Source organism: Mustela nigripes, chromosome 12 (genome assembly GCF_022355385.1).
Source record: "Mustela nigripes isolate SB6536 chromosome 12, MUSNIG.SB6536, whole genome shotgun sequence".
In the NCBI taxonomy this organism is placed as follows: domain Eukaryota; kingdom Metazoa; phylum Chordata; class Mammalia; order Carnivora; family Mustelidae; genus Mustela; species Mustela nigripes.
In genome coordinates, this window is record NC_081568.1 from 129,622,668 (window position 1) to 129,648,662 (window position 25,995).

Genomic DNA, 25,995 nt, shown 5'->3' on the forward strand with positions numbered 1-25,995 from the left:
ACTGTATTATAATTCAGCTGTGCTAAGTATTTCACACTAGGTTTGTATCTGTTGGAGAATGATTATTTAAAAAAAAGATATAATTACTCCCTAGTCTTTGATATTCAGTTTTTTTGTTTGTTTTTGTTTTTTAAAGATTTTATTTGACAGACAGAAATCACAAGTAGGCAAAAAGACAGGCAGAGAGAGAGGAGGAAGCAGGCTCCCCACTGAGTAGAGAGCCCGATGCGGGGCTCAATCCCAGGACCCTGGGGTCATGACCTGAGCTGAAGGCAGAGGCTTAACCCACTGAGCCATCCAGGCACCCCTGATATTCATTTTTTTTTTTAAAGATTTTATTTATTTATTTGACAGAGAGAGTGAGCACAGGCAGATAGAGTGGCAGGCAGAGGCAGAGGGAGAAGCAGGCTCCCCGCTGAGCAAGGAGTCCGATGTGGGACTCGATCTCAGGAGGCTGGGATCATTAGCCAAAGGCAGATATTCATTTTTTTAATGATTAGTTTATTTTGGTTGAAAAAATGAAATTTAATTCTGATGTCATAATAAAATTTTTAAATAGTTCTTCTGTGTAGGGCTTATATTTTCAAATATTTTTCACAGATAATAGTTATTCTTTATTTTTTTAAATTACTTTTAATTTAGATAAAATACCATTTAGTGTATTAATAGTAGGAAGGCAACAAGATTTGAAGATTATAGTTTTAATTGGTCCCAAGAATTGTTATTATTTGGCTGAATGTCATGAAATTCAAATATGTGAATTTATTTACATTTCTCCTTCTAAAGGTAATAGTGATAATATTTTCCAATTTTCAAAAATTTGATTGTTGTCATTAAATCAATGTATAACCTATAGAATATATATATATATAACCTGTAGAATATATATAACCTATAGAATACATATTTTTAGAATAATTTCTTCTATGATTGTGTTTGATACATGACTTATAAATTTATCTTTTTATAATCAGAACTATCTTTATGCTCATGTTTATGTGAAAAAGTATAGAATTTTATTTTTGAACACTTTGTTATCAAACTACTTTTTATGTTTAACATGGAAATTTTCTTCTGTGAAGTTATTTTCTCTTTACATGGATGGCAAAATTTCCAACATTTGCAGACTTTATGTCAGAACCTTAGTTCATTTGTATAGGCCAGACCAGGGTAGTTCTGGAATGGTCTCTCGGAACTGCTGGGCAGCAACAATGAATACCCTGGCTGTGGTTCTAGCCACCAAAGATATTAGGAGGTCTTAAGGCTCCAGTCTGACATATCGCTTCCAGTTAGAGAAGATGAGGCTTTGGGGAAGACAAGGCTTTGGGGGAAACAAGGCCTGAAATAATTCCTATAGTAAGGCTTAAATTCTGGATTTGAGAATGAATTCACAGTTAAATGTTTAGTTACTGCACCTGGAGGTTTAGCACTTACAGTTGATGAGAAGGAAGGCAGGGTTAATGCTTAAATTCCAAATTCCTGACCCCTGCTGTGTGGCTTACACAAAGGAACATTAGTTTATATTGTCTAATGTAAAATATAACACTCATTTGCCACATAAATGTAGCACTTTAATTAATTTCTTTGTAATATACCTTAAGTATTAAACTTTTTTTGCTCTGTGCTGTGCTGAGAAAGCAAATATTTGTCTTAAATTGACTTGGACTAATTTGAGCATTAGTCTGTTGGTTATTATTTATAACGTGTAAACTGAGAACAACCAAAATAATTTTAGTCTACTGAGCTGAAGTCAGTTATTCAGAATGTTTCTTGATGGCAGCACAGAATAATGAGTTCTTGAATACAAAATATACAGGTTTTACTTTTCTGTTGCAGATTAAGTTCTGAGTACTTTAAGTTGAGCAACCGTTTATGTTTAGCCATTCACGATTCTGTGAATCTACAAAGCTAAGGTTTTGGCATAATGCCTGTAAATGTTGGCAAAATTTTCTGTCACATTTATCCATATAAAAGGTAAATGAGGTGCACCTGGGTGGCTCAGTTAAGTGCCTGCCTTTGGCTCAGGTCATGATCCCAGGGTCCTGGGATCAAGCCCCATATTGTCTCCCTGCTCAGAGGAAAACCTGCTTCTCCCTCTCCCACTCCCACTTGTCCTGCTTGTGTTCCCTCTCTCTCTGTCGAATAAATAAACAAAATATTTTTAAAATTTTTAAAAGATTAAAAGTAAAGAGTAAATGACTTCACAAAAGAACTCCTATAGGATCATATTATCTATGAGTAAAGAAAGTTTAACTTTCTCTTTCCTATCTTGATAGCTTTTTCTTTTTCCTGCCTGATTGCCCTAACTAGAGCCTCCAGTATAATGTTGAATAGAGGTAGAGAGCAAAGCTATTGGTCTTTTTCCTTGAATGTAGGGGAAAAGTCAAAATTAAGTATTAAATTAGCTATAGTTTCAAAGTTTTTATCAGGTTGAAGTTTCTTTCTATTCCTGCTTCAGAGTAGATGCTGGATTTTGTCAATGCTTTCTTAGTATCTATAGAGATAAATATTTCTTTTTCTTTTTGTTTGGAAGGAATTGCTTTGATTGATTTTCATATTTCAAATATTACACCTGATCTCACATTCTTAGGATAAAGTCCTTGGTATGATGCACTATCATTTTTTAAATATTGATGAATATGGTTGGCTAAGTTTTTTTTTTTCATAATTTTTATCTATGTTTCTTGTATTTTTGTCTCATTTTATTATAAAGCTAATGCTATTCTGTGAATGGTTACTTCTTATTCAACTTTTTAGAAAGATTTGTGTTCAGTTGGGTTCCATTGGCAGTATTTCTTAAATATTGGTAGAATTCACTTGTGAAGCCATCTGGGTCTGCTTGTTTTTGTTTTTTACTTTTTGGCAAAGATTTTTAAACTACCAATTTTTTTTGGATTAATGTAGACTCTTTAGTTTATCTGTTTCTTTTTGAGTTTTAATAGGTCGTATCGTCAAAGAAATGTCCATTTCACTTAAGTTGTTGGATTTATTGCTATCAAATTGTTCATATTTCCTTATTGACTTTTTAATTTGTAGAATCTGTGGTGACTTCTTTCCCATTCTTTTTTTTTTTTTTTTTTTTTTTTTCTTCTTTCCCATTCTTGACACTGATATTTTATGTTTCCCATTCTTGATACTGGTATTTTATGTCTTGATACTGGTGTTTTATGATACTGGTATTCCTAAACATTCTGGCTAGAGGTTTATCAATTTTATTTTCTCAAAGATCAGCTTTCGGCTTTATTGGTTTTTTTTTTTTTCCCCCTGTTTTTCTGCTTTCTGTTTAATTGACTCATGCTCTAATATTTATTTATTTATTTCCTTCTGCTTGTTTTAGGCTTAGTTTGCACCATTTAAAAAATTTTTTAATGGGGCACCTGGGTGGCTCAGTGGGTTAAAGCCTCTGCCTTCGGCTCAGGTCATGATCCCAGGGTCCTGGGATGGAGCCCTGTCGGGCTCTCTGCTCAGCAGGGAGCCTGCTTCCTCCTCTCTCTCTGCCTGCTTCTCTGCCTACTTGTGATCTCCGTCTGTCAAAAAAAAACCAAAAAACAAAAACTTAAAAAAAACTTTTCTTTTAATATTCTTAATGTAGAAGTTAAGATCATTGATTTGAGAGCTGCCTTTTTTCTACAGGCATTTTGTGCTCTAATTTCCCTAAATACTGTTTAAGCAACATTCCAGAATTTTCATATACCATTTTCATTTCATTCGATTAAAAATACTTTCTAATTTCCCTTTTCTTTTTTTTCTTTGCTCGATAGGTTATTTAAAAGTGTTTTGATTAGTTTTCTAAACATTTGGCATTTTTCTAGAGATGTTTAAATATTTTATTTTTAATTTAATTCCATTTTGATCTGAGGATTTTTTTTATGACTTCATTTCTTTAAATTTGTGTATATATGTTATCTGGCCCACAGTATGGTCTGTTTTGATAAATGCTTCATAACTACTTGATAAGAATGTGTATTCTGCTGCTGTTGGTTAGAGTGGTCTATACTGTCAGCTTGTACAGTAGGCTAATTGTATTTTTTGATATTTTTATGTTCTTACTGATTTTCTGTCTATTTGTTATATTAATGATTGAGAGAGGGCAAATGAAATCTCCCACTGTAATTGTGAATTAGTCTATTTCTTGTTGTAGTTGTCAATTTTTTGCTTTATGTGTTTTGAAAATCTGTTACTAGGTAAATAAGCAGTTATGATTATTATATCCCTTGATGAATTGACCCCTTTATCATTATGAAATGATCTTTATTATCCCTGGTAGTATTCTTTGCTGTGTTATCTATTCTACCTGATATTAGTATAGCCACGATTATACATTACTTTGATTAGTGTTTACATGTTATATCTTTTTTTCATTCTTTATTCTGTTTCAGTCTTTATTTTTGAGTTACATGCTTTATAAGCACCGTATAGTAAGGTTGTGCTTTTTTGTCTTGTTAATTTCTACATTTTAATGGGGATGATGAGACTATATTTAATACGACTTTTGGTAATTTTAGGTTTAAATCTGTCATCTTGCAGTTTGTTTTCTCTTTGTTCCACTTATTCTTTATTCTCCTTTTCATTTTATCTGCCTTCTTTTGGATGAATTGAAATATTTTCTTAAGGTACCATTTTATCCCTTTTGTTGTCTTATTACCTATAACTTTTTATTTTGTTATGTTATCTTTAACAGTATACCTTCAGGTGTTAAAATGTTTTGTTTTTAACATGGGACTCTTACAGTGGTATAGCCTTCTGGTCTATTTGCTGTTGTTGTAATATATATTACTTTTGCATATGTCGTAAAGTCCACCCTACCTTGTTAATATTTTTGTATTTATTTAGTCAGTCTTTTAAAAAAATTACAACAGAACAGCTCATATATTTGTCTATGTAGCTATCTTTTCTAGCATTCTGTATTCCCTCTGGTATCATTTTATTTATGTCTGAAAGACTTATTTTAATACTTCTTGTAATGTAAATCTACAGTAATAAATTCTTTCGGTTTTTGCATGCTTGATAAAGTTTCATTTCACCTTTGTTTTTGAAATATATCTTTGTTGGTTATAGAAATCTATTTTGGCATTTTATTTCCTTTTCAGATCTTTAAGCAATTTGTTCATGATGTATATTGCTGTAGTTTTTTTTTCCCTCTCTTTGTGGTTTTTGAGCCACTTGTATCTGAGAATTTATAGTTTTCATCAAATTTGGAAAACTTTTATCCACTGTTTCTTCATGTATATTTTCTGTCTCCCCATCTCTGTTCTCTAACTCTGTTAGAGACTCCTGTTACACATATACTAGGTTGCTTGTAGTTTTTTAAAGCCTATTGATACTCTTCATTATTTTTCCCTGTCTTTTTTTCCTCTTTCTTTCTTTCTTTTTCTCTCTCTCTCTAACATTTATTTATTTTAAAAGAAGAGAGAGAGAAAGAGTGCGAGTGCAGAGTTTAGGGGGAGGGGCAACGGAAAACCGGGTGGAGGGGTGGGGAGTGGAAATAGAATCTCAAACAGACTCCCTGCACAGCGCAGAGCCAGAGGCAGAGCTCCATCCCAGGACCCTGAGATCATGATGTGAGTCAAAATCAAGAGTCAGACTTTAAACCAATGGAGCCACCCACGCATCCCTCTTTCTGTTTCATTTTGTTAGTTTCTATGGCTATGTTTATAAATTTACTAATCTTCCTTTCTACAATGCCTAATCTGCCTTTAATCCCATGCAACATAGTTTTCATTTCAGGCATTGTGTATTATGCCTGAATAATTATGATTTGGGTTTTTTTCTTAAAAGGTATCTACTTAATATTTTAACATAAGTTTACAATCTTAGTGGATTTCATCATTTTTCTTCATTTTTTCTAAGAGTTGTATGAGTTTATTCATTATCAGATTTTTTTATTTCACTATAATCTTCCACTTGTTCGTGTTATAAAAAATACACATAGCCTTTACTTGTATACCTACATGCAGTCCCTTAGTTCATATGGCACGTAGCGTTTTTTTTCCATAGTTAAAAATATTTTTAAGGATAAATGTAATGTATGGTAATTTTATAAAAGGTAAGCAATACCATATTGAAACTTATGGTATTGAATTCAGTGAATTTAAATACAGTTTTGCTTTGCAGTTTTATAGTTTACTTGAAGATGTACTGAACTAACAGAAAAGATGTTCAAAATAACTCTTATGGTTATGTATTCTTATATAGCCTATTTAATTGATTCTGTGTGGCTAGCATTGTGCTAGGGTTTTATATTTACCAAGCCTCAAAATACCCACAATAACATTTGTGAGGGTTTCTCATACATGAGTAGAAGTCTGAATGCTTTTGCTTTATCATACATCGTATTCAGAAAAAAGAAGATAGGATGAGCTATTCCACATTACACATGCCCATAACAGTCAGTCTAGCAAAATTTAAAAGGAGCTCTCTTCACCCACTTTTATAACAAGAGTAGGGAAACAAACTCTCCTTCAAATTTTCTTTCTTTATGGGAAACAAAACAGAGTGCTAAGAGATTTGTAAACTCCCTGATTATTTACAGCCCTCACTTATCCTATGCAGACAGAGTAAGAGGATACCTACTGCTAGAACTGTGGGGAGCTAGCTACAAGTCTCATTCAAAAGTAAATTTTTCTGTAATTGGGAAGTAGATTTTCTTAAATTGCTTCTTCATGCATTATGAATAGTTCTGTGGTATTTTATAGCCAATTAAAATTGATTAGATCCATTGAGTTGTCTCTTTAGAGTACTTTAATTATGAAAACCAGTTTGAAATGAGTCCAGATTTGAGACAGATGGTTAAATTTATGTTTAAACAAATCCAAATTTAAAAAAATGAGTAAAACTTTTTAAAGCCTCTTCAGTTGATTTTCTCATTTTTAGTCCAACAAGAATGGCAGCTGGCCTTCCTGTTCAATAATCTCTAAATCTTGGAGACTTCCAAAAATTAGAATCTTATATGCATGATATATGGAGGTCCTCTAGACAAATATTCTGAAATTCATATTTATTTCTCAGTTCAACCTAAGGAAAGAAATCCATTTTGGATACAGAACTTGCTAAAGACCAAAGCTCAGTTCAAGCTGTGTTTGTTGATCATCACTTCTATTGATGTGGCTTGAAAGTGAGAGGTTCTCTTTTTTTTTTGGACCTACTTATTAATATATGATATATCAGCAGCTAACTTATGGCATGAATGCTTTTCACTGCATGGAGCTTAATACAATAGGAAGTTTACAAGGTCATAAAGACTAATGACATTCTTCATTGTTAATCTAATTTGCATTGGGTTAAAGTTGCAGAAATTGAAGTGACAGGTATAATATTCTCATTAGATGCTGAAATATTACGTGGGATGGGATATGCTACATGATTCATTTATTTTCTGCAGATAACTTCCTAAAATTAAAATAAAAGTAAAGCACAATAATTTGATTTGTTCCTATTTTTCATAGTTTTATTGAATAAACAAAGCTAAGTTTCACATACAAAGAGATTAAGAAAAATGATATCCTTTTGGCTGATTTTCCTCTATATTTTATAGGTGAGCTCCTTAACAATATTAGTTTTGGACTTGATTACTAGAAAGATGATATAAACAGATGCAGAAGGTAAAATTGTAACCTTTCTATAACTTTTAACTTTGTAAAAATTTTTATTTAAGCTTAAATTTATTTTTTAATAGTAAGAACTATATCAATTTATATATTTTCTTTCAATGTGCCAGGCACTGTTATTTGCACTAGGAATATTGTAGATAACAAACCATACAAAAATTCCTTCCTCTCTGAGGCTTACATTTTAGAGAAGATAGCTAATTAATACACATAAGTGAAATGTATTATTTATTAGATGGTGATAAGTACCATGGAGAAAAATGAAACATGGTTGGTGGATAGGTTGTTGGGAGGATGATCAGGTCGGGCTTCATGGAGAAAGAGACATAATAAGTGAAGAGTGAAGGAAGTGAGGAAGGAAGTGAGGAAGGGAAGAGTAGTACAGGTGGAGGGAATTGTCCAAAGGAAACTCATTGAGATGGGATCATGTCTGGCTTATTTGAGCAGTGGTACAAATACTTGTATGGCTCAACTGGGGGACTGATAAAGACAGAGATATGGGATGAAATCAGAGAGGGAGAGTGATGGTGAGAAGCAAGTGAGGCCCAGATTTTGTAGGATTTTGGTCATTCTTTGAAAACACTTTGGCTTTTACTCTGTCATAAAATGGGAAGCCATGGTGGGTTTTGAGCAGAAGAGTGATATGAACTCATTTACATTTTAATAGGATAATTCTGGCAGCCTTGTTGAGACTAGGAGGGGTGTAGGGAGGATGGAAGTAAGGAGATTACTTCCAGGCTATTGACATAATCCAGTCAAAGGCTCATGCTTGCCTGCACCTGGGGTGGTAGTAACAGAGGTGGTGAGAAGTGGTCAGTTTCTGGATATACAGTCGATTCTTGTTATTTACAATTGTGATGTTCTGTGAAATTGCTCTGAACACTGACTTAGTGTTAGCTGAGTACTGAATCATTGCTCCTACTGGGTATAACATAAGGGGTTATGTTCCTATAAGCAAAGTCACAACATTTTTTTTTTTTTAAAGATTTTATTTATTTATTTGAGATGGAGAGCATGAGTAGGGTGAGGGGCAAAGGGAGAAGCAGACTCCCCACTGAGCAGGGAGTCCCATTTGGGGCTCCATCCAAGGACTGGGGTATCATGACCTGAGCCGAAGGCAGACGCTTAACTGACTGAGCCACCCAGGCCCCCCAGGTCACAGAATTTTTGATGACTGATCCAATTTATCATCCTGTTTTATGTGTGTATCTCTTTAAAGACATATTCTTTAATATATGTTGTTGATTCATTAACACTGAACTCAAAGCCAGCAGTGTTAAAATTCATGACTAAAGAAAGCTATATGACACATATTTTCTTTTCTTTCTTTTTTTTTTTTAAAGATTCCATTCATTCACTTGACACAGAGAGAGAGAGAGATCACAAGTAGGCAGAGAGGCAGATGGAGAGAGAGAGGGAAGCAGACTCCCTGCTGAGCAGCGAGTCTGATGCAGGGCTCAATCCCAGGACCCTGTGACCATGACCTGAGCCAAAGGCAGAGGCTTAACCCTCTGAGCCACCCAGGTGCCCCACATATTTTCTCTATTAAAGCACGTTATAGCCTTCTTTTTAAAAAATTAACATATAATGTATTATTTGCTTCAGGGGTACAGGTCTGTGAATCATCAGCATTATAGCCTTCTTGATCATAATACTAGAAAATGCTTGAGCCTTATGTTTAGCCATTTTAGATAGCAAAATCATTAATTAAAAGCACAAGAAATGCAGGCAGTGTAGAACTAAATAGACTGCAAAATGGACAGCTTACAGCATAGGAACTGAAACAAAAAGGCAACCATAACCTTTTTGATGGGAACATGTGATGTGTATCAAAGGACTCCTTTATTGCTCTGCACATGTGCATATCTGCAATTGGCCTGGAAAGCACAGTGTGGGATTTGGGGATTTTTGGGATTTGGGGATTTTGGGATTTGGGGATCTTGAACTTTGGGATTACAAATAATTTTAGGTGGTAGGCAAATTCAGAAATAGGAATTTATGAATGTGTATATTGAAAATTGAGCCTAAAGGACTTGCTGATAAATGTGGTGTAGTGTGTGAGAGAAAGAATTCAAGGATGATTTCAAGATTTTTGGCCTGAACAACTGGAAGGATGGTGTTATTATTATTGTTGTTATGCTTTAGGATGGTATTATTTTTAACTAAAATGGAGAAGAACGCAGGAGTATCAGATTTGGAAGTGAAAATCAGGAGTTTGGTTTTTAGATTCTTATTGGATATCTAGGTGGAGATAACAAGTTTGTACTTGAATCTCTAGCTCTAGAGAATTCCTGGGAGAGGTCTGTAGTAAAAATATAAACTTGAATATTAGTTGGTATTTAAAGCCATGCTGTTAGATGGCATTACCAAAGGTGTTAGTTAAAATAAGAAAGAGAAGAGTCCTAAGACAAAGCCCAACATTAAGAAGTCAGGAAAATGAGGAGGAAATTGTAAAGAACACCAAGAAAAAAGGAAAACCAAAAGAATGTGTTATTCTAGAAGTCAAATAGAGGAGGAAAGAATTTCAGGGAAGAACAAGAGATCAGTTAGGTTAAAGCAGTATTAGAACATAAGATGAGGACCAAGATTTGGATTTTGTGAAGTGTAGATAATTGGTGACTTTGAAAAGAGCAGTTTCAATATTGTAGTAAAGGGAAAAGCCAAAATGGGATGGGTTTAAGAAAGAATGAGAGAAAAGAAACTGGAGATCACTGGTACAGACAAACCATTTCAGTAGTTTTGCAGTAAAGGTCCCCTCAATGGATGGAGATAAGAAAAAAGCAAATGTATATACATACATGCACACAGTATATCTGTTCCTAATTTCTGTCTGTTTATACTAAAACTGAAGAGTTTATATTGATACTTCTGGTTCTAGTCCAATGCCATGTGTTCATTCTGTATTTTCCTATTCATGTATTTGCAACTTCTTTCTCTGACAGTGGGAAATCTGGCTTCTGTTAGTTACAGTCTATTTACTTACTTGCTCAATCCTAAAATAACAGAAAATAATTTCAGAATACTGACTCATACCTCTGAAAAAAGAAACTACAATTAATAATTTCTTTAGAGCTCTTTTGTCTTTAGTTTTTCATTGTAATCAAATATTGTTTCCAATGTTACTTAGATTAATTCTTTTCTTCCCCACTCTTTTCAGTGTGATTATGTTATTCACTAGAAGTGTAGGTTGGTTCACTTGTTTTGTTGTATCCCATTTTAAATTGTTTTTTTCCTCTCTTATTGATTTTATCTGTTTCATTAATGCTTAAAAATTAATGGTTCCAAAAGTCAGAATTGCATAAAACTATATACTTAGAGAACTCTATCTTCTTTAATTATTTCTTTCTTTTTTACACAAAAACTGTCATACTATGATACTCCTCTTCATTTTGCTTTTCTATTTAATATTTTATCCTAAAAATCATAATCCTTCAGTTTGTAGCTTTATTTCTCATTCTTTTTAACTTTTGCATAATACTTCATTGTAAGTTCATTCAAGTACTTTCTGTATATTGACATACAGGTTTTTCTAATTTTTCCAGTTATATACATTTACTAGCATGAATAACCTGTGTGGGTTTTTTTTTTTTTTAAATCATTAGAGGAATATCTTAAAAGTAAATTCCTAGAAGTGTATGATTGCAGGTGTAAAAGATAAATGTTGTGTGTAGTTTATAGCATTTATAAAGATTGTACCAATCTGGGGCACCTGGGTGGTTCAGTGGGTTGGGCCTCTGCCTTAGGCTTGGGTCATGATACCAGGGTCTTGAGATCGAGCCCCGCATCGGGCTCTCTGCTCAGCGTGGAGCCTGCTTCCTCCTCTCTCTCTGCCTGCCTCTCTGCCTACTTGTCATCGCTCTCTGTCAAATAAATAAAATAAAATCTTATAAAAAAAAAAGATTGTACCAATCTGCATTCCCATTAGAAATGTATGAGTGTATCTGTATCTCCACACATTTGCCAAAACAGAGTGCTGATTTGCTTGGTGAAAAATAACATCTCTTAATTTTACTTGGCATTTCTTTTATTACGAGTGAGGGAGTAAGGTTGACTATTTTTATATGTTTAAAGTCCATTTTAAAGTATTTTTTTTGGTGTGTGGATTGTCTTTTGCCCTTTTTTCTTTCAAGTTTTTGATCTTTTTTTTTTTTCCCTTAAATTTTTAGTATACTATAGTGAATATACCTGTATCTGTTATTCATGGTAAATACATTTTCCACTAGTTTGTTGTCATTTGACTTGGTTTAATGTGTTTTCCTCCACTGACGAATGATGATACTCTAGCTACTGATATCACTATGAGAAATAAACTGTCCTTTGTCTCTGTCCCAGGAGGCTTGTGTCTTCTGCCCACTTCCATGAAGTTTAGGCTAAATTGTTAGCTTGCACGTAGAGTAAAGTCTTATAACCTTCATGCTCTTGATAAAGACTGTTGTGTCCTTTTATTTTTTAAAAAATATTTTAAAAACACATTATTTATTTAACAGAGAGATATATCTCACACAGAGGCAGAGCAGCAGGCAGAGGGAGAGGGAGGAGCAGGCTTCCCACTGAACAGTGAGCCCGACTTCGGCTCATTCCCAGGATGATCTGAGCCGAAGGCACATGCTTAACCGACTGAGCCACGCAGGCGCCCCTTATTTACCTATTTTGATTTTCATGTTTTTTTTTTCCTGCAGATTTGTGTCCTTTCCTGCTTCTTTTTTACTTCATAGTTTCCAAAGGGTCTTCATTTTAACCATTTCTCCCCCTGGAGTATTACCTTTCTAAGACTGTTTCCCTTGCCTTTCACATGTACTTTTAGTTCCCTTTCTTGCAGTCAGTGCTGTGATCTGCCATTATGCTTTTCCAGTATTTTTCACATGTGGAATGAACTTTCTTCTTCTGATAATGTTTTTTGATCAGTCTTTAAATACACTGCTAGCTTTTCTCTTTTTCTTCTCCCCCCCCCACCCCCTGCAGAACAGCCTTTGGTGCCCATGCAGGCTTGCTTGGGAGGGTGAGAGATCTTTTGCAGAGATTTGGTGTTTGTTTTTCTACTCGTAGACAATTTAAAATTTGGACATTCTCTGCCTGTTTTGCTAAGGATGTGGGCTTATTTATTTTTCTTTTTGTTTTTTAGGTGCTATGTTAGAAATTTAGAATTATGCTATTGCTTCATTACATCTATCCAGAACCCTCTCCTTCACAGCTTTGTTAGATTATGGAATATAGATTTGCACATGACATATCATTCAATTTGCAGGTTATTAAAAGGTTGTTGTCAGTTGAATCTAGCAGTCACTATATGCAAGGAAATATATAGCACAGTTAAGAGAGCCTACTCTGTAAAGGTATTTTGCTCAATTTTTAAATAAAATACCACTAGGGACGCCTGGGTGACTTAGTTGGTCATGCGTCTGCCTTTGGCACAGGTCATAATCCCAGGGTCCAGGGATGGAGTCCAGCGTTGGGCTCCTTGCTCAGCAGGGAGCCTGCTTCTCCCTCTGCTTGCTGCTCTCCCTGCTTGTGCTCTCTTTCTCTGGCAAATAAATAAATAAAATCTTAAAAAAAATACTGTTTTAGGGGCGCCTGGATGGCTCAGTGGGTTAAGCCGCTGCCTTCGGCTCAGGTCGTGATCTCAGGGTGCTGGGATCGAGTCCCGCATGGGGCTCTCTGCTCAGCGGGGAGCCTGCTTCCCTCTGTCTCTCTCTGCCTGCCTCTTCATCTACTTGTGATTTCTCTCTGTCAAATAAATAAATAAATAAATAAAATCTTAAAAAAAAAAACAACTGTTTTAGTTCCTTGAACATTTTAGAGCCCATAACACATCCAGCAAATAATTCTTGATTGATGTATCAGTTTTTTCATGTGCCATGAAATTTATTAAAAATAGCACAGTGTGGATATACCTGTTGTACTTTTAATGCTTTATAGGAGCATATGATCAAAAGGTTTTTTTCAGCTCTCCAAATTCTGTGTCTTCCTTAGCCTTTGCTGTTGCATATTGATAGTTTTTGGCCATTTAGTGTCCATTCACAACCCAGTGAATTGATAAGGGCAGATAATTTAACTCCCAGGATTGGAAATCAGAAGCTAAAATTTAGGTTATGAGACTTGCTTGAGTTGCACAGCTAATCAAAGGAGAAGCTGAGAAAAAAATCCTGACTTCTTAAGTCTGCTTTTTGTCTGAATAGTGTCGAGTAAATGGGTAGCTCATTCATTGTTCCTTTATGTCATACTTGAATTTTAACTTTGATGTGAAAAACCATGTGTAGATATTTGGCCCAAGTAACTCATACATTAGGATGAATTCTTGTTATTTTCTTCTTGCTCAGAGTAATAAGTAGAAATTGTATAGTTGAGGAGGAATTTTTGAAAGGTAGGAAAAATGTAAGATGGTAGTCAGTTACCCAAATGAAAGTAAAGTCATCTTGCAGGCATTCTACTTTGTGAAAATAATCACTTCTTGTTTATTATCAGGGGCTTTCCACCATAATATTTAACAAATGGTAAATACTTCCGAAATTTATAATAAAAAATACTTGACTTTCTAGGCTAGCTTAATGAGTAGTCTTGCCTGTCTCTTGTAAATGTCAAACTTACATAATTGAGTTTTGCTAGCTTCATAATATTGTTTATGGCATGACATGTTGTATATACACTCTGTTATTACAAACATTAAACAGATTTGTCAGCAAGTGGTGGCAAAAGACTTATAATTCAATCTCTTTGTGAACTTCATTATGTGGAGGAGGAAAAATGGGACGTTTTCCTCCCTGTTAATTGACACATAGACAACTTCATGCCCTGCTTCGATGCCTCTCATCATTAAAAAAAAGTCATATGGCAACAGAGGTATAATTCTGTGTCTGTCAATAAAAATTTACTTGGCTCTGCATACTTCACATTAATTTTAAGCTCAAATGTAGTTATTTAAAAGTTAGGAAAGGTTAATAGTGATGTGAAAGATTCTGTACCAAAAAGCTATGTGGTGGGGCGCCTGGGTGGCTCAGTGGGTTAAAGCCTCTGCCTTCAGCTCAGGTCATGATCTCAGGGTCCTGGGATCAAGCCCTGCATTGGGCTCTCTGCTAGGTGGGGAGACTGCTTCCAAACCCCCCCCCCCCGCCTCTCTGCCTACTTGTGATCTCTGTCTGTCAAATAAATAAATAAATAAATAAATAAATAAAATCTTAAAAAAAAAAAGAGAAGCTATGTTGCAATAATCGTGTTAATTTTTTGCAACGTATTTAAGAAGTGAATGGAATGAAAAGAAAATTTTTTTGTAACTGGTTTTCACAGAGTACTACTATTTCTTGAATTATATAGTTTTCATGGGACCTAAATAATTATTTTAAAACAAATCAGGAAAAAAATATAATAGAATTCCTTTCCAAATGATGGCAGGTGGACATGTTTTTGAAACTTTTTGTTGATTTCTACAGGGGAAGGAAAGTGGGAGGTAGATATAGATAGGTTGATCAGTCATGTGCATGCACAAGTACATCTTATAACCAAATACATACATGTATGTGGGCTATAGAGTACAAAAGCAAAAAACCAAAAACCCACTAAGACATATATCTAAATTCAGTTTTAAACCCAAAGCTCTTTTTAAAAGCTTTATTAGTAGTAGTATTTTAATGTAATGAATTCAGACTTGGATATTTTCGAAGGCATTTAATTTTCTGTAAATTCTGTTAATGACCACTGATAAGCTGTTGATAATTCAGTTTGGTTGTTACAGCCTTTTTCAGGTTGTTTGTCATAAAGTAAAAAAAAAGTGAGAAATTCTTAACTTTTCTAATGTTAATTTAGATTACAAAATCTTAGCTGAGTGTTGCCTATTTAGTGCATCATCACCACCTAGAAAGACAGATGGGTAGTGCAGTTTAAAAAATCTGCAAATAGGAGAACAGATAGATGGTTAAAATGTCTACATGAAAATGTTTGTGTGGAGAGCTTGACTTGTGAAGTTACACTAAAAAATCCAAGTACTTAATTAAGAATAATAGAGTTCATGTAAAAAGGAATAGTTTTTAAAAAGTGACATAAAATATGGAATTAATTGAATTTACTACATAATCATACTTTTTGAATTTATGATAAAAATTAACAAGTTAGAACACAGTACTTAAATACTCTTGACTGAAAAATGCTTGCTTTATTTTCTTCTTATCAATATTTAGACTCTAGAAAATGTCTTTATTACTTGCGATCAATTTGTCTGTGTAATTTATGTGACTTTTTGAACTCTTGTCAGATTTTGCCAAATTTTAAGTAAAGTGTCCATAAACTAGCTTAAAAATGATAAATGAAATTAAAAAAAGAACGAAAGAAAGGGCCTTGAAAGGGCTGCTCTGACAGCTTCTATAGTATGTGTTTGTGGACTTTTCTGTCGCCTTCAGACATTAATGTAAGTTGGCTCCCAGCTGAAACATTGATTTCCATTTAGTTGGGTATGTGCTTTGGCTCCTGGATATTAGTTTCATTTAGGAGGCTTGTCCTGACTTGTGGAGTTAGGGAGGAAAAGGGGTTGTTATTTTAGAGGGAGATTCTGAGGCTGGTCATAGATGTGTCAGCTATATTGACTCTTGGGATATATATATATATATTTTTTTTTAAGATTTTATTTATTTATTTGACAGACAGAGATCACAAGTAGGCAGAGAGGCAGGCAGAGAGAGAGAAAGAAGAGGAAGCAGGCTCCCTGCAGAGCAGGCAGCCCGATGTGGGGCTCTATCCCAGGACCCTGGGATCATGACCTGAGCTGAAGGCACAGGCTTTAATCCACTGAGCCACCCAGGCACCCCTCTTGGGATATTTTTTGAAATGTATTTTTGCAAGAAGGATGCCAAGTAGCAATATTTATGGATAAATAAATATAGTAGTCAATGTAAAAAATGATTGTAATGATTGAACATGTAGGGGAATGTGTTCCTGAGAATCTTAAATATCATTCATGATTAGTATTGTTGAAGTGATTTGTAATTGTGACATTAAAAAGATTATCCCTAGTGCCATACAGAATGAGTAAAAATTTCTCTAGGGATTTGTATTAACTGAGGCAAAAAGGTTTATTGGTTTTTCAATGAAGATTTAAAAAAATAAAAAATCAAGTATAATAGAATTTTTTGAAATCACAGGGCATCCTTCATAGTAAGGATAGTAAGGATGTCTTTCATGAGTTTATTTCAATTACATATTTAAAAATGTATATGATTATTGGCTCATGACATAAAATATGTTATCCTATGAGCTGTAGTCAAAAAGTGATAAAAGCCACTTCTGTAGTAGCTCATGTTATTTTTTTCTGATCCCTTCAGATCAGAGCTGAATTAATATATATACTCCCATCCTCCCAGTCTGGCATTAGAGCCTGTTTCCAGAGAAGGGTTAGAAAAGATACTCTGGTGATTAAAATATTTTCTCTTTGAGAAGTTCTTTATTTTATAACATAAAATAGGTTGTTTCAGGCAGCGATTTGTAAATAACTTGGGTAATATCCCCATGTGGAGGAACTGGCTAATGGACTATGGCTAGAGAGTTATGCTCTGTAAAATAATTACGTGCAGCTCCCTAGAAGTCCGTGGTGGCTCTACTACTTAGAACCAGTAGAGTTTGTAGGTAGCAGAGATCTACGAGTGTGCCAGAAAGATTTCCTTTTTTACCAGGTAGATGTGGTTCCATACCTGAGAATTGGAGGGGAGATGACAAAGGCAAGGGAACTGTTCTTACTCTGTTGCCCTGCCCGTGCCTATCTGAGGGTCTGCGGTCTCCTCTCTCCCCCAAAACACTGACTTTTCTCTGCTTTCGGCCTTGGGCTAGGACATCCTCCAACAGGGAATGCTTTTCCAACTCCTACATATAGGGACTACTCAGATGGGTGCCACACCAAAACAGAGTGCCAGCAGAGGGGAGCCTGTGTCATCAAAAATTCTCAACATAGATCTTTTTTTGGGAGAAGATTCATTTGGAGGATTATGCTTGGAAAGAGGGCAAAAATTAATAAACATTTTGAAAAGTTTATTCCCTAAATCTAAATAATTGACAAGATATATTTGTTCAGTTTGCACCAAAAATTGAAGACATGCTTAAAAATTTTACTTACAGAATCATTTATACTGTCAATCTGTAAATACTTTCTGAACGATTTTACTAAAGTCACCCCAAAAGGTTTTAGTTCATAATATTATCAATATCTCCTGGACTTCTCCCATATCAAGTTTACATTTCCCTGCTTGATTTTCAAGTCTTTGACAACTAAAGTTGCCCTACCTCTATAGACATAATGCCTTCACTTCCTTGAAACTTGCCCTCTTTGAGCTTATTTCTTTGCTTGCCTATGTCATTTCACTTATTCTCAACATATTTTCCCTCAGTATTCCAATTCACCAGACCAGGGGTTCTAGGTTGAGGACTCGGTTTTGCTGGGTACTGAATTCCTAATGTTTTGCACAGTTCTTGTGGTGGTGATCAGTTCATAATATGCATTGAATGTAAGGAAGAAAAGGAGGAATTTTTGTCCATTCTTTTTTATACCTTCCTGGATACACCCCATGTTTGGTTTTTCTACAAAGCCTCCTCTGACTCCCCTTGTCTTTATTGATACCTCAAATACAGACCTAAAAATTTAACATTATATTTATAAACTTTCCTGTTTCCTTGATTATACAGTTTTATTTGCATTGTTGTTCCAATTTGGTGTGAGCTGCTTGAAAATGAGAAGGATCACATTTCTGTATAATTTTGTAAAAAATTATACATTAATCTACATTCACCAAACATTTACTGGAATATATGCCTCCTTCATAGCAGCCTGTGTGCACAGTACTGGCAAATTTGTAGTACTTTGCATAGAGCTGAAAATATAGTGAATGTTCAATAAAATTTTATTATTATTCTTAAAATGTGTGAAATATAAAATAGTGGTCACTTAGTTTGCATGTGGAGAAGATAAAGCTTTTTTATCTCCTTGTAAACTTTCTTCAATGTTTCTTTCAGGGAAAGAAACCGAAAAGGCCAAGGAACGATATGACAAAGCGACAATGAAACTTCATATGTTGCATAATCAGTATGTATTGGCATTGAAAGGGGCGCAGCTGCATCAGAATCAGTATTATAACACCACACTTCCTTTGCTTCTGGACTCTTTACAAAAGATGCAAGAGGAAATGATAAAAGCACTGTAAGTTACATTTCATACTTGGTATTTTCATTTAATTTAATTAATGTTATTTTCTCTCCTGTGTAAGCTTTTGGATAGAACTTGTCTGTGTTTTGTGAACTTCATTATTGATCCAGGCCAATGGACAGATCTGTTTTACCTTGGTCCTGCTTGATTTTCACTTCTGGTGTCCATTCAGTTTATTATCATCTCCTAAGCCCTCCAGCCAGCCCTAAAAATGGTCCTTCTTTTTGTATATTTTTATTCTACTCCCATTAGCTGGAAATTTAGGTAAAAAAAAAATTCATTATTTCACAAGTGTTAAGAAGTGAGTATCTATATTCAGAGGGTAGTGTTTTAAATATTGAGCGACTGAGTAGTCCAAAGGAAATAATTTTTTAAAGTTTTTAATTTTAATTCTAGTATAGTGAACATACACTGTGATTATTAGTTTCAGGTGTACAATGTAGAGACTCAGCCATTCTATACATTAATCTTTGCCCATTGTGATGAGTGTATTCTTGATCCCCTTTATCTATTTCACCCATCACCTCACCCCCTCACCTCTAGTAACCATGTTTGTTCTCTTAGTTAGGGTCTGTTTCTTGGTTTCTCTGCCTCTCCCTTTTGTCCCCTTTGCTTGTTTTATTTGTTAGTTGTTTCTTAAATTCCACATGAGTGAAATCATAGGGTATTTGTCTTTCTCTGATTGACTTACTTCACTTAGCATTATATTCTAGCTCCATCAAAGAAAATAATTTTTTGAAGATTTATATGCCAGCTTTTATTGTGTGAGATCAAAATCAACATGTTTATTGAAGTTCTAATGTATGCAAAACATGCTGCCTGTGATATGGCTGCAATTTTTGCCTCCAAGGAGCTAATGATATACTTTGGACAGTATGTCAACAGCACACATGTTTAGATATCAATACAATAGGAAAAGATTAACCACTCTGGTAGACTTCATCTGCTTTATTAGCTGGTTTAGGTGATCTCCCATTTTCCCAGTAAAAAGATAAAAAAGTTTTTAGTTCACTTGAGTATGTAAGCTTTTAATGGTATTATAAAATATCTCCTTAAAATATTTAATGTATAAATTTATGTATGTATGCTTTATTTTTTTATTAATTTTTAAAAGATTTATTTTAGAGCTTGCATGAGTAGGGGGGGGGAGAGTCTCAAGTACACTCCCTGCTGAGCCCCACTCCGGGCTCTCTCTCAGGACCCTGCAATCATGATCTGAGCTGAAATCAAGAGTCATATGTTTAATGGACTGAACCACCCAGGCACCCCATAGTTATGTCTACTTTAAATTATGTAGTTTGATTCAGAAATACTTCCTTTCCTACTTTCATTTCATGAGTCATTATTTTTTCAAACTCTTCACATGAATCTTCAGTAATGGCATCTACATCATCCCTAGATGTGTTTTTGAGACATAGTAGTTTCCTATAGCATATTATCTTTAACAATAAATTATTTTAGTTCCAGCATTTAAAATATTCAAGCATGATAATATCACTGAAATTGAATTCCATGTCACATTCACATAATAACATTAGAATTTGTTTTTTTAAATTCCATTTGTCCTAAAGGTGTATGTTAATAATCATCTCCACATCATATTATGGTATTGCTTTATGAGAATTATCTAAATAGGGTCATTTACATTAATATCATTCAGTACTTTCACTTCTGTGGTCAGAACCGCAAGGATGTTTACTAAATCTGTTTTAAATTTCCTCTGCCTTTGCCTTTTCTTTAAAATTTGTCAGGTGATTTCTGTAATCATTTCAAATTCGCATTGCCTGAAGCAGTTTGAATCTTTTTTTTTTTTAAACCCCAAAGAGTATTTGGCTATTGGGAGAACACTGAATAAGAGAGATTTTGAAAGTAATAATTTTTTATGAGTGATGATTTTAGAATAGAAAAGCAAGCTATGTCTTTTATTTATTTGGGAAAAGGCAAGATAAGCCTGTCTGTCCACACTTGTAGAGGCCACTTTTGACCAGTGGTATATTATTACAGCATAGCATTCTTAAGTTGGGATCAGGTCTTTGCTACAGAGTAGTTTTTCTTTTGTATTCATTAGATAAAGCTAATGTGTTTTGTGACATTTTTCATACTGACTAGAGGTCAGGAGAAGAGCTCTTGATGTCATTGAAGGTATATAGAACGAGTTGAACTCTGTAATTAAGTACGCAGGAAAGAGCAGGGGCCCAGGAGCAAGAGAAAACCAAGAGGTCAAATATTTGAGGAAGAAGCAGCCACTGCAGAGAAACATTAAAGAGACAGGAGTTGATCCACAGTTCCATGTAATGGACTTGAGCATTTGTATGACACTCTTTAGAAATAGAAAATGATCAACCTGACCTTACATTTTGGGTATGTCAAATACATGTTGGAAAAGGTAATGCCTTATTCTAGATTATTTGCAGTTATTATGTTACATCAAACGTAAATTGTTAATCTCTGCCTTTGTATAATCCCTTAACTATCCAGGTATATGATATAAGGTGGTGCATAAAATCACCATCTATAAATGTTGGTATTACATTTCTTATGTTTATTGTTCTGAATCTTTTTTGGGCCTGTGTTTCCCTTGAAGACTTAAAAATGTAAAATTTTATTTTTGTTTTCAGAAAAGGCATATTTGATGAATACAGCCAGATAACCAGTCTTGTTACAGAGGAAATAGTGAATGTCCATAAAGAGATTCAAATGTCAGTTGAACAGATAGACCCTAGCACAGAATATAATAATTTCATAGATGTTCACAGGTATGTAAAATATTTTCATTCTTCTTTCAGTATTTGTGACAGTATTCTTTTCTACTACATAGTATTTAACTAAATTAAAATAAGATATTGAAGAGCTTGTTAGGACATATGATGTTACTGATTACTTTATCTGCTTTTAATTATTTTCAAAGTTCTTTCTCAGTGATAACTAATTTATATAATTATCTTTATGTTTTTTTAAAATTTAAAATTTGTCAGTTGTTACTGTATCATTGCTTAAACTTGTATTTAATTCATGAAATTATATATTTTTTCAACATTTGTATAATGATAATATTGATTTTGTATGTATGTTAAATTTATGATGCGTCAATTATTTATCCAGGTATACTCATTACCATTATGACAGTAATAAAACAGGTTAATATCCATATTCCACAAATGAAATTAAGGCTGAAATTATGCGACTCGATCTTAATGCCTGGGGTTTAATATGATTTATTCTATTTGTATTTACTCTATTTTGTGAACATAATTTTGGGTAACAAATACTCTGCCTTTGGTGTGCACAAAGATATATTATGATGGTATAGTCATATTGATCAAAATTATTTGGCATGCTTTATTAGAACAACGGCTGCTAAGGAGCAAGAAATTGAATTTGATACTTCCTTACTAGAAGAAAATGAAAATCTTCAGGCAAATGAAATTATGTGGAATAATTTAACAGCAGAAAGTTTGCAAGTAATGTAAGTATTTAGAAAATCTGAATAGTTTAAAAAATTAGTGTTATTGTTTATAGTTGTACTTTATCAGATTTTAAATTCATTTTTTGCAAGTAATGAAAAGTAAATTAAAAATGAACTGATTGTTGTTTGGTCAGAAAGAAATGTTTTGAAAAATATATTAACTTCAGTCATTGTGATCACTAATTTTGGTAATTCTGAAAATCAAATTTCTATGTGATGTTATAGTCACTTGCCAGTTACTTATATTGGAATACTGGTTCATGCTTTTCAAAACTAACTAACTAACGTCCATCCTTGCTGGCTTCCTTCCTTCCTTCCTTCCTTTCTCTTTCCTGTTCAATGGTTAAAAGTTAAAACTATTTGGCAGAACCATTTTGGAAATGAGAACATTGAGTGATAAAGAAGAGACTCAGGTGTCAGAGTGTTTAGAATAAAAAGTTGACTTTGAATTCTTTTCTCTGTGAGCAGGGATGTCTTCTGTTACAGGCTTTTAAATAAATTAGTTCTTCACCTTGTTATTGTTGCCAAATAGTTTAAAGGAGTTTTGAGAAATCTTAATGTGTTTTTCAGTCCTTTTCAAGTAGTAGAGGCCACCAATAGTATATTTTTAAATTTAGAAAAGAGAGTTAATGGGGGTACCTGGGTGGTTTAGAAGGTTAAGCATCTGCCTTCCACTCAGGTGATTATCCTAGCCCCATGGGGACATGCTCATTCTCCCTTTCCCTCTGGCTGCAGCTTCCCCTGCTTGTACTCTCTCTCTGTCAAATAAATAGATGAAATCTTTAAAAAAGAAAAAAGAAAAGGAAAGGAAAGGAAAGAAAAGAAAAAACAAAACATAGTTAAGGCATTCTACTTGTAAATATTTAACTCACTGGTCTCTGGGTGGCTCAGTGGTTTAAGCATCTGGCTTCAGTTCCAGTCATGATTCTAGGGTCCTGCCCAGCAGGGAGCCTGCTTCTCCCTCTGCACCTTCCCTGGCTCATGCTCTCACTTTGTCTCTTTCAAATAAATAAATATTTAACTCATCCATTAATAATTTTTTTAGGAGCAACAGAAAAACATTTATTAATAAGCACTATATACACTTGTCTTCTAGATCAGAACCACAGCTAGGAATGATTATGTACTCATTTGTCTTCAGTATTGGATACATAATATCATCTGGATTGTTGGCACTTTACCTCAAAAGACTCAGCCAGAAGTCCCCTTCTAATATAACTTAACAATCTCCTTTCTATTGTTCAGTAATATTGTGGTTTTATAGATGAATAACTGAGTGGGTCGGATCCTGCAACTAGTTCTTGGAAAGGGGTTAAAAACTTTAAAGTTGAGCAAGTGGAATGGAAGAAACTAACAAATACTTGTTGAATCACCTGAAAGCTTAAAAGTTATGGTGGACTGACTGTTGAGTGGGAGGGAGGCATGGGAGTGTACTGAATTAGGGAGGTTTTTCTAGCAACCATATTGGGATTCTTGAAGCTGTTCCCAAATTTTGAAGTCCTTCATGGGAGTCTTACTTTCGTTTTAGATATATACTTGCAATGTTAGCCATCTTTAAACCAGTGATCCTTACCCTGAGTTATTTTTGTCCCCAGGGAACATCTGACCATATCTGGAGACATTTTTGTCTGTCAGATGGGAAGGTGTTGCTGGTAACTAGTGGGTAGAGGCCATGGATGCTGCTCAGTATCCTACGGTGCATAGGACAGTCATCTGTAATGAAGAGTTATCTGGTGAAAATGTCAACAGTGCCAAGGTTGAGAATAACGATAGGGGTAGATTTATGGCACGAAATGGATAGTAGAGTTTCTCATTTCTTGTGCAGTGACAAATTTCATTTTCCTATTCTGTGCTGCTAGGTGAAGGAATTTGGCATAAATTACTCCTGGGTTTTTTTGATCATTATGTCGTTCCCAAGTAATTTATTCATTTATTCATCAAAATATGTTTACTGTATATTTAAGGTTGCAAGGGTTAATACCTTCAAGGTATTTATGCTAAAATCGGTCAATTTATTTTAATAAACACCAAGAAAGAATGAGTATAAAAACATTGGAGTGTAATATGGCAAAATTAAAAATAGCTACCTGTTAAAAGCTTATGTAAAATAAGAGATTTTGTGACCAAAGAATAATTTGTTTTATTGCTTTCCAGAGTATAATGAGTATAAAACTAGTTATGCACATAAATCATTATTTCTTAATTATGGTGATGAAGCAGTAAAAAAATGTCATAAATTAAGGATAATAAATCTTTGATAATGTGATAGAAGATTTAATTGCTTACATCTTATTGGGGCACCTGGGTGAGACAAAACTTTAGCTACATTTCACTGAGCAGGGTCTAAATTAGAATATGAGGGGCGCCTGGGTGGCTCAGTGGGTTAAGCCGCTGCCTTCGGCTCAGGTCATGATCTCGGGGTCCCGGGATCGAGTCCCGCGTCGGGCTCTCTGCTCAGCAGGGAGCCTGCTTCCCTCTCTCTCTCTCTGCCTGCCTCTCCATCTACTTGTGATTTCTCTCTGTCAATAAATAAATAAAATCTTTAAAAAAAAATAAATTAGGATATGAGTTTAAGAGCAGATTTTCCTCAAGAATTTTATTCCAAGAATGAATTATTCAATGTGTTTATTGGCACTGTTAAAATAATCTAAGGTAAATCCACAAAATATGTGTATATATACACACATATGTATATATTTAATATGATGCAAAGTCTTTTTAGCATAATATTAGTGCTTTGAAGTTGAGCTAATTTCTTTCTTGAGGCATTAATTTATTAATTTTGTTGTTCAATGTGTTGAAGTATTATGTCCAATAGAAATAAATAAATCAAACAGATGAACAGATAGATAGCTTTGGAAAAATAAATATAAATGACCAATAGTCCTGTGACAATAAAGAAATATCCATTTTTAAAAAGGCAGCTGTTCCTTCTCCCAGATTGTCAAGAACTAAATAATTTGATAATACACATCGTTATGGAGGGTATGGAGAAATAAGCCTTCTTACAACGTCTTGGCAGAAAGATAAATTAGTGTAAGCTTTTTGGAGTATAATTTTGCAACATAGGTCAAATTGGACTTGCTCATATGTTTTGAGTTGGAAATTTTGCTTCTAGAACTTAACCTATAGGTAAACAAGGATATAGGTCTAAGTGTAACATGGTGCATTGCCTGATTCTGAATCTTGACATTATGCTGTTACCTCTGTGAAACTGGACGGATTACTTAGTCCCTATATGTGTTGTTTTCCTCAAATATAAAATGGTGATAATAATGGCCCCCAACTCATAGTGTTGTTGTAAAGCTTACATGCATGAATGAATGTAGAATACTTAGAATAATTCCTGGCACACAGCAAGTTTGAGGTATTGGCTTTGTTGTTTATTTTAATGACTGCTTGGGGTGGACGCCCAAGCACGATGCTTAGTTTTTCATGGGCTTTTGGAAATACTTTTTTGTTAGTTACTAAATATGAAAAGAAAACTATGTTACAAGGTATAATATGTCACTTTCATTAATTATTAAATTTGGTAAACACAAAAATATTTCAAAATTCATAGATTAGATTTTCTTTTTTTTTTGGTTAACATACAGTGTTGTATTAGTTTCAGGTGTACAATATGGATTTTAATATCTGCATATGAATGTGGATTTCTGAGAAACCACATTTTAGTATATATGACATTAATTTGAATAGAGACTGAGGACTATAAAGGTCTTAAAATAGTCCTTTTGTTTTGGCAAAAC

The 25,995-nt window shown here is 34.2% G+C and overlaps 1 protein-coding gene across 3 annotated transcripts in view; it reads left to right on the forward strand.

Annotated features, from left to right (window-relative positions):
• The window catches only part of FER (FER tyrosine kinase), a 473,779-nt gene that overhangs the window by 79,803 nt on the left and 367,981 nt on the right, over positions 1-25,995 (forward strand). For all 3 annotated transcript variants that reach the window (XM_059418338.1, XM_059418340.1, XM_059418339.1), the window contains 3 exons: positions 18,591-18,774; positions 21,399-21,536; positions 22,127-22,246. In XM_059418338.1, coding sequence (XP_059274321.1) covers positions 18,591-18,774; positions 21,399-21,536; positions 22,127-22,246 — 442 coding nt within the window. The remainder of the gene's footprint in view (positions 1-18,590; positions 18,775-21,398; positions 21,537-22,126; positions 22,247-25,995) is intronic.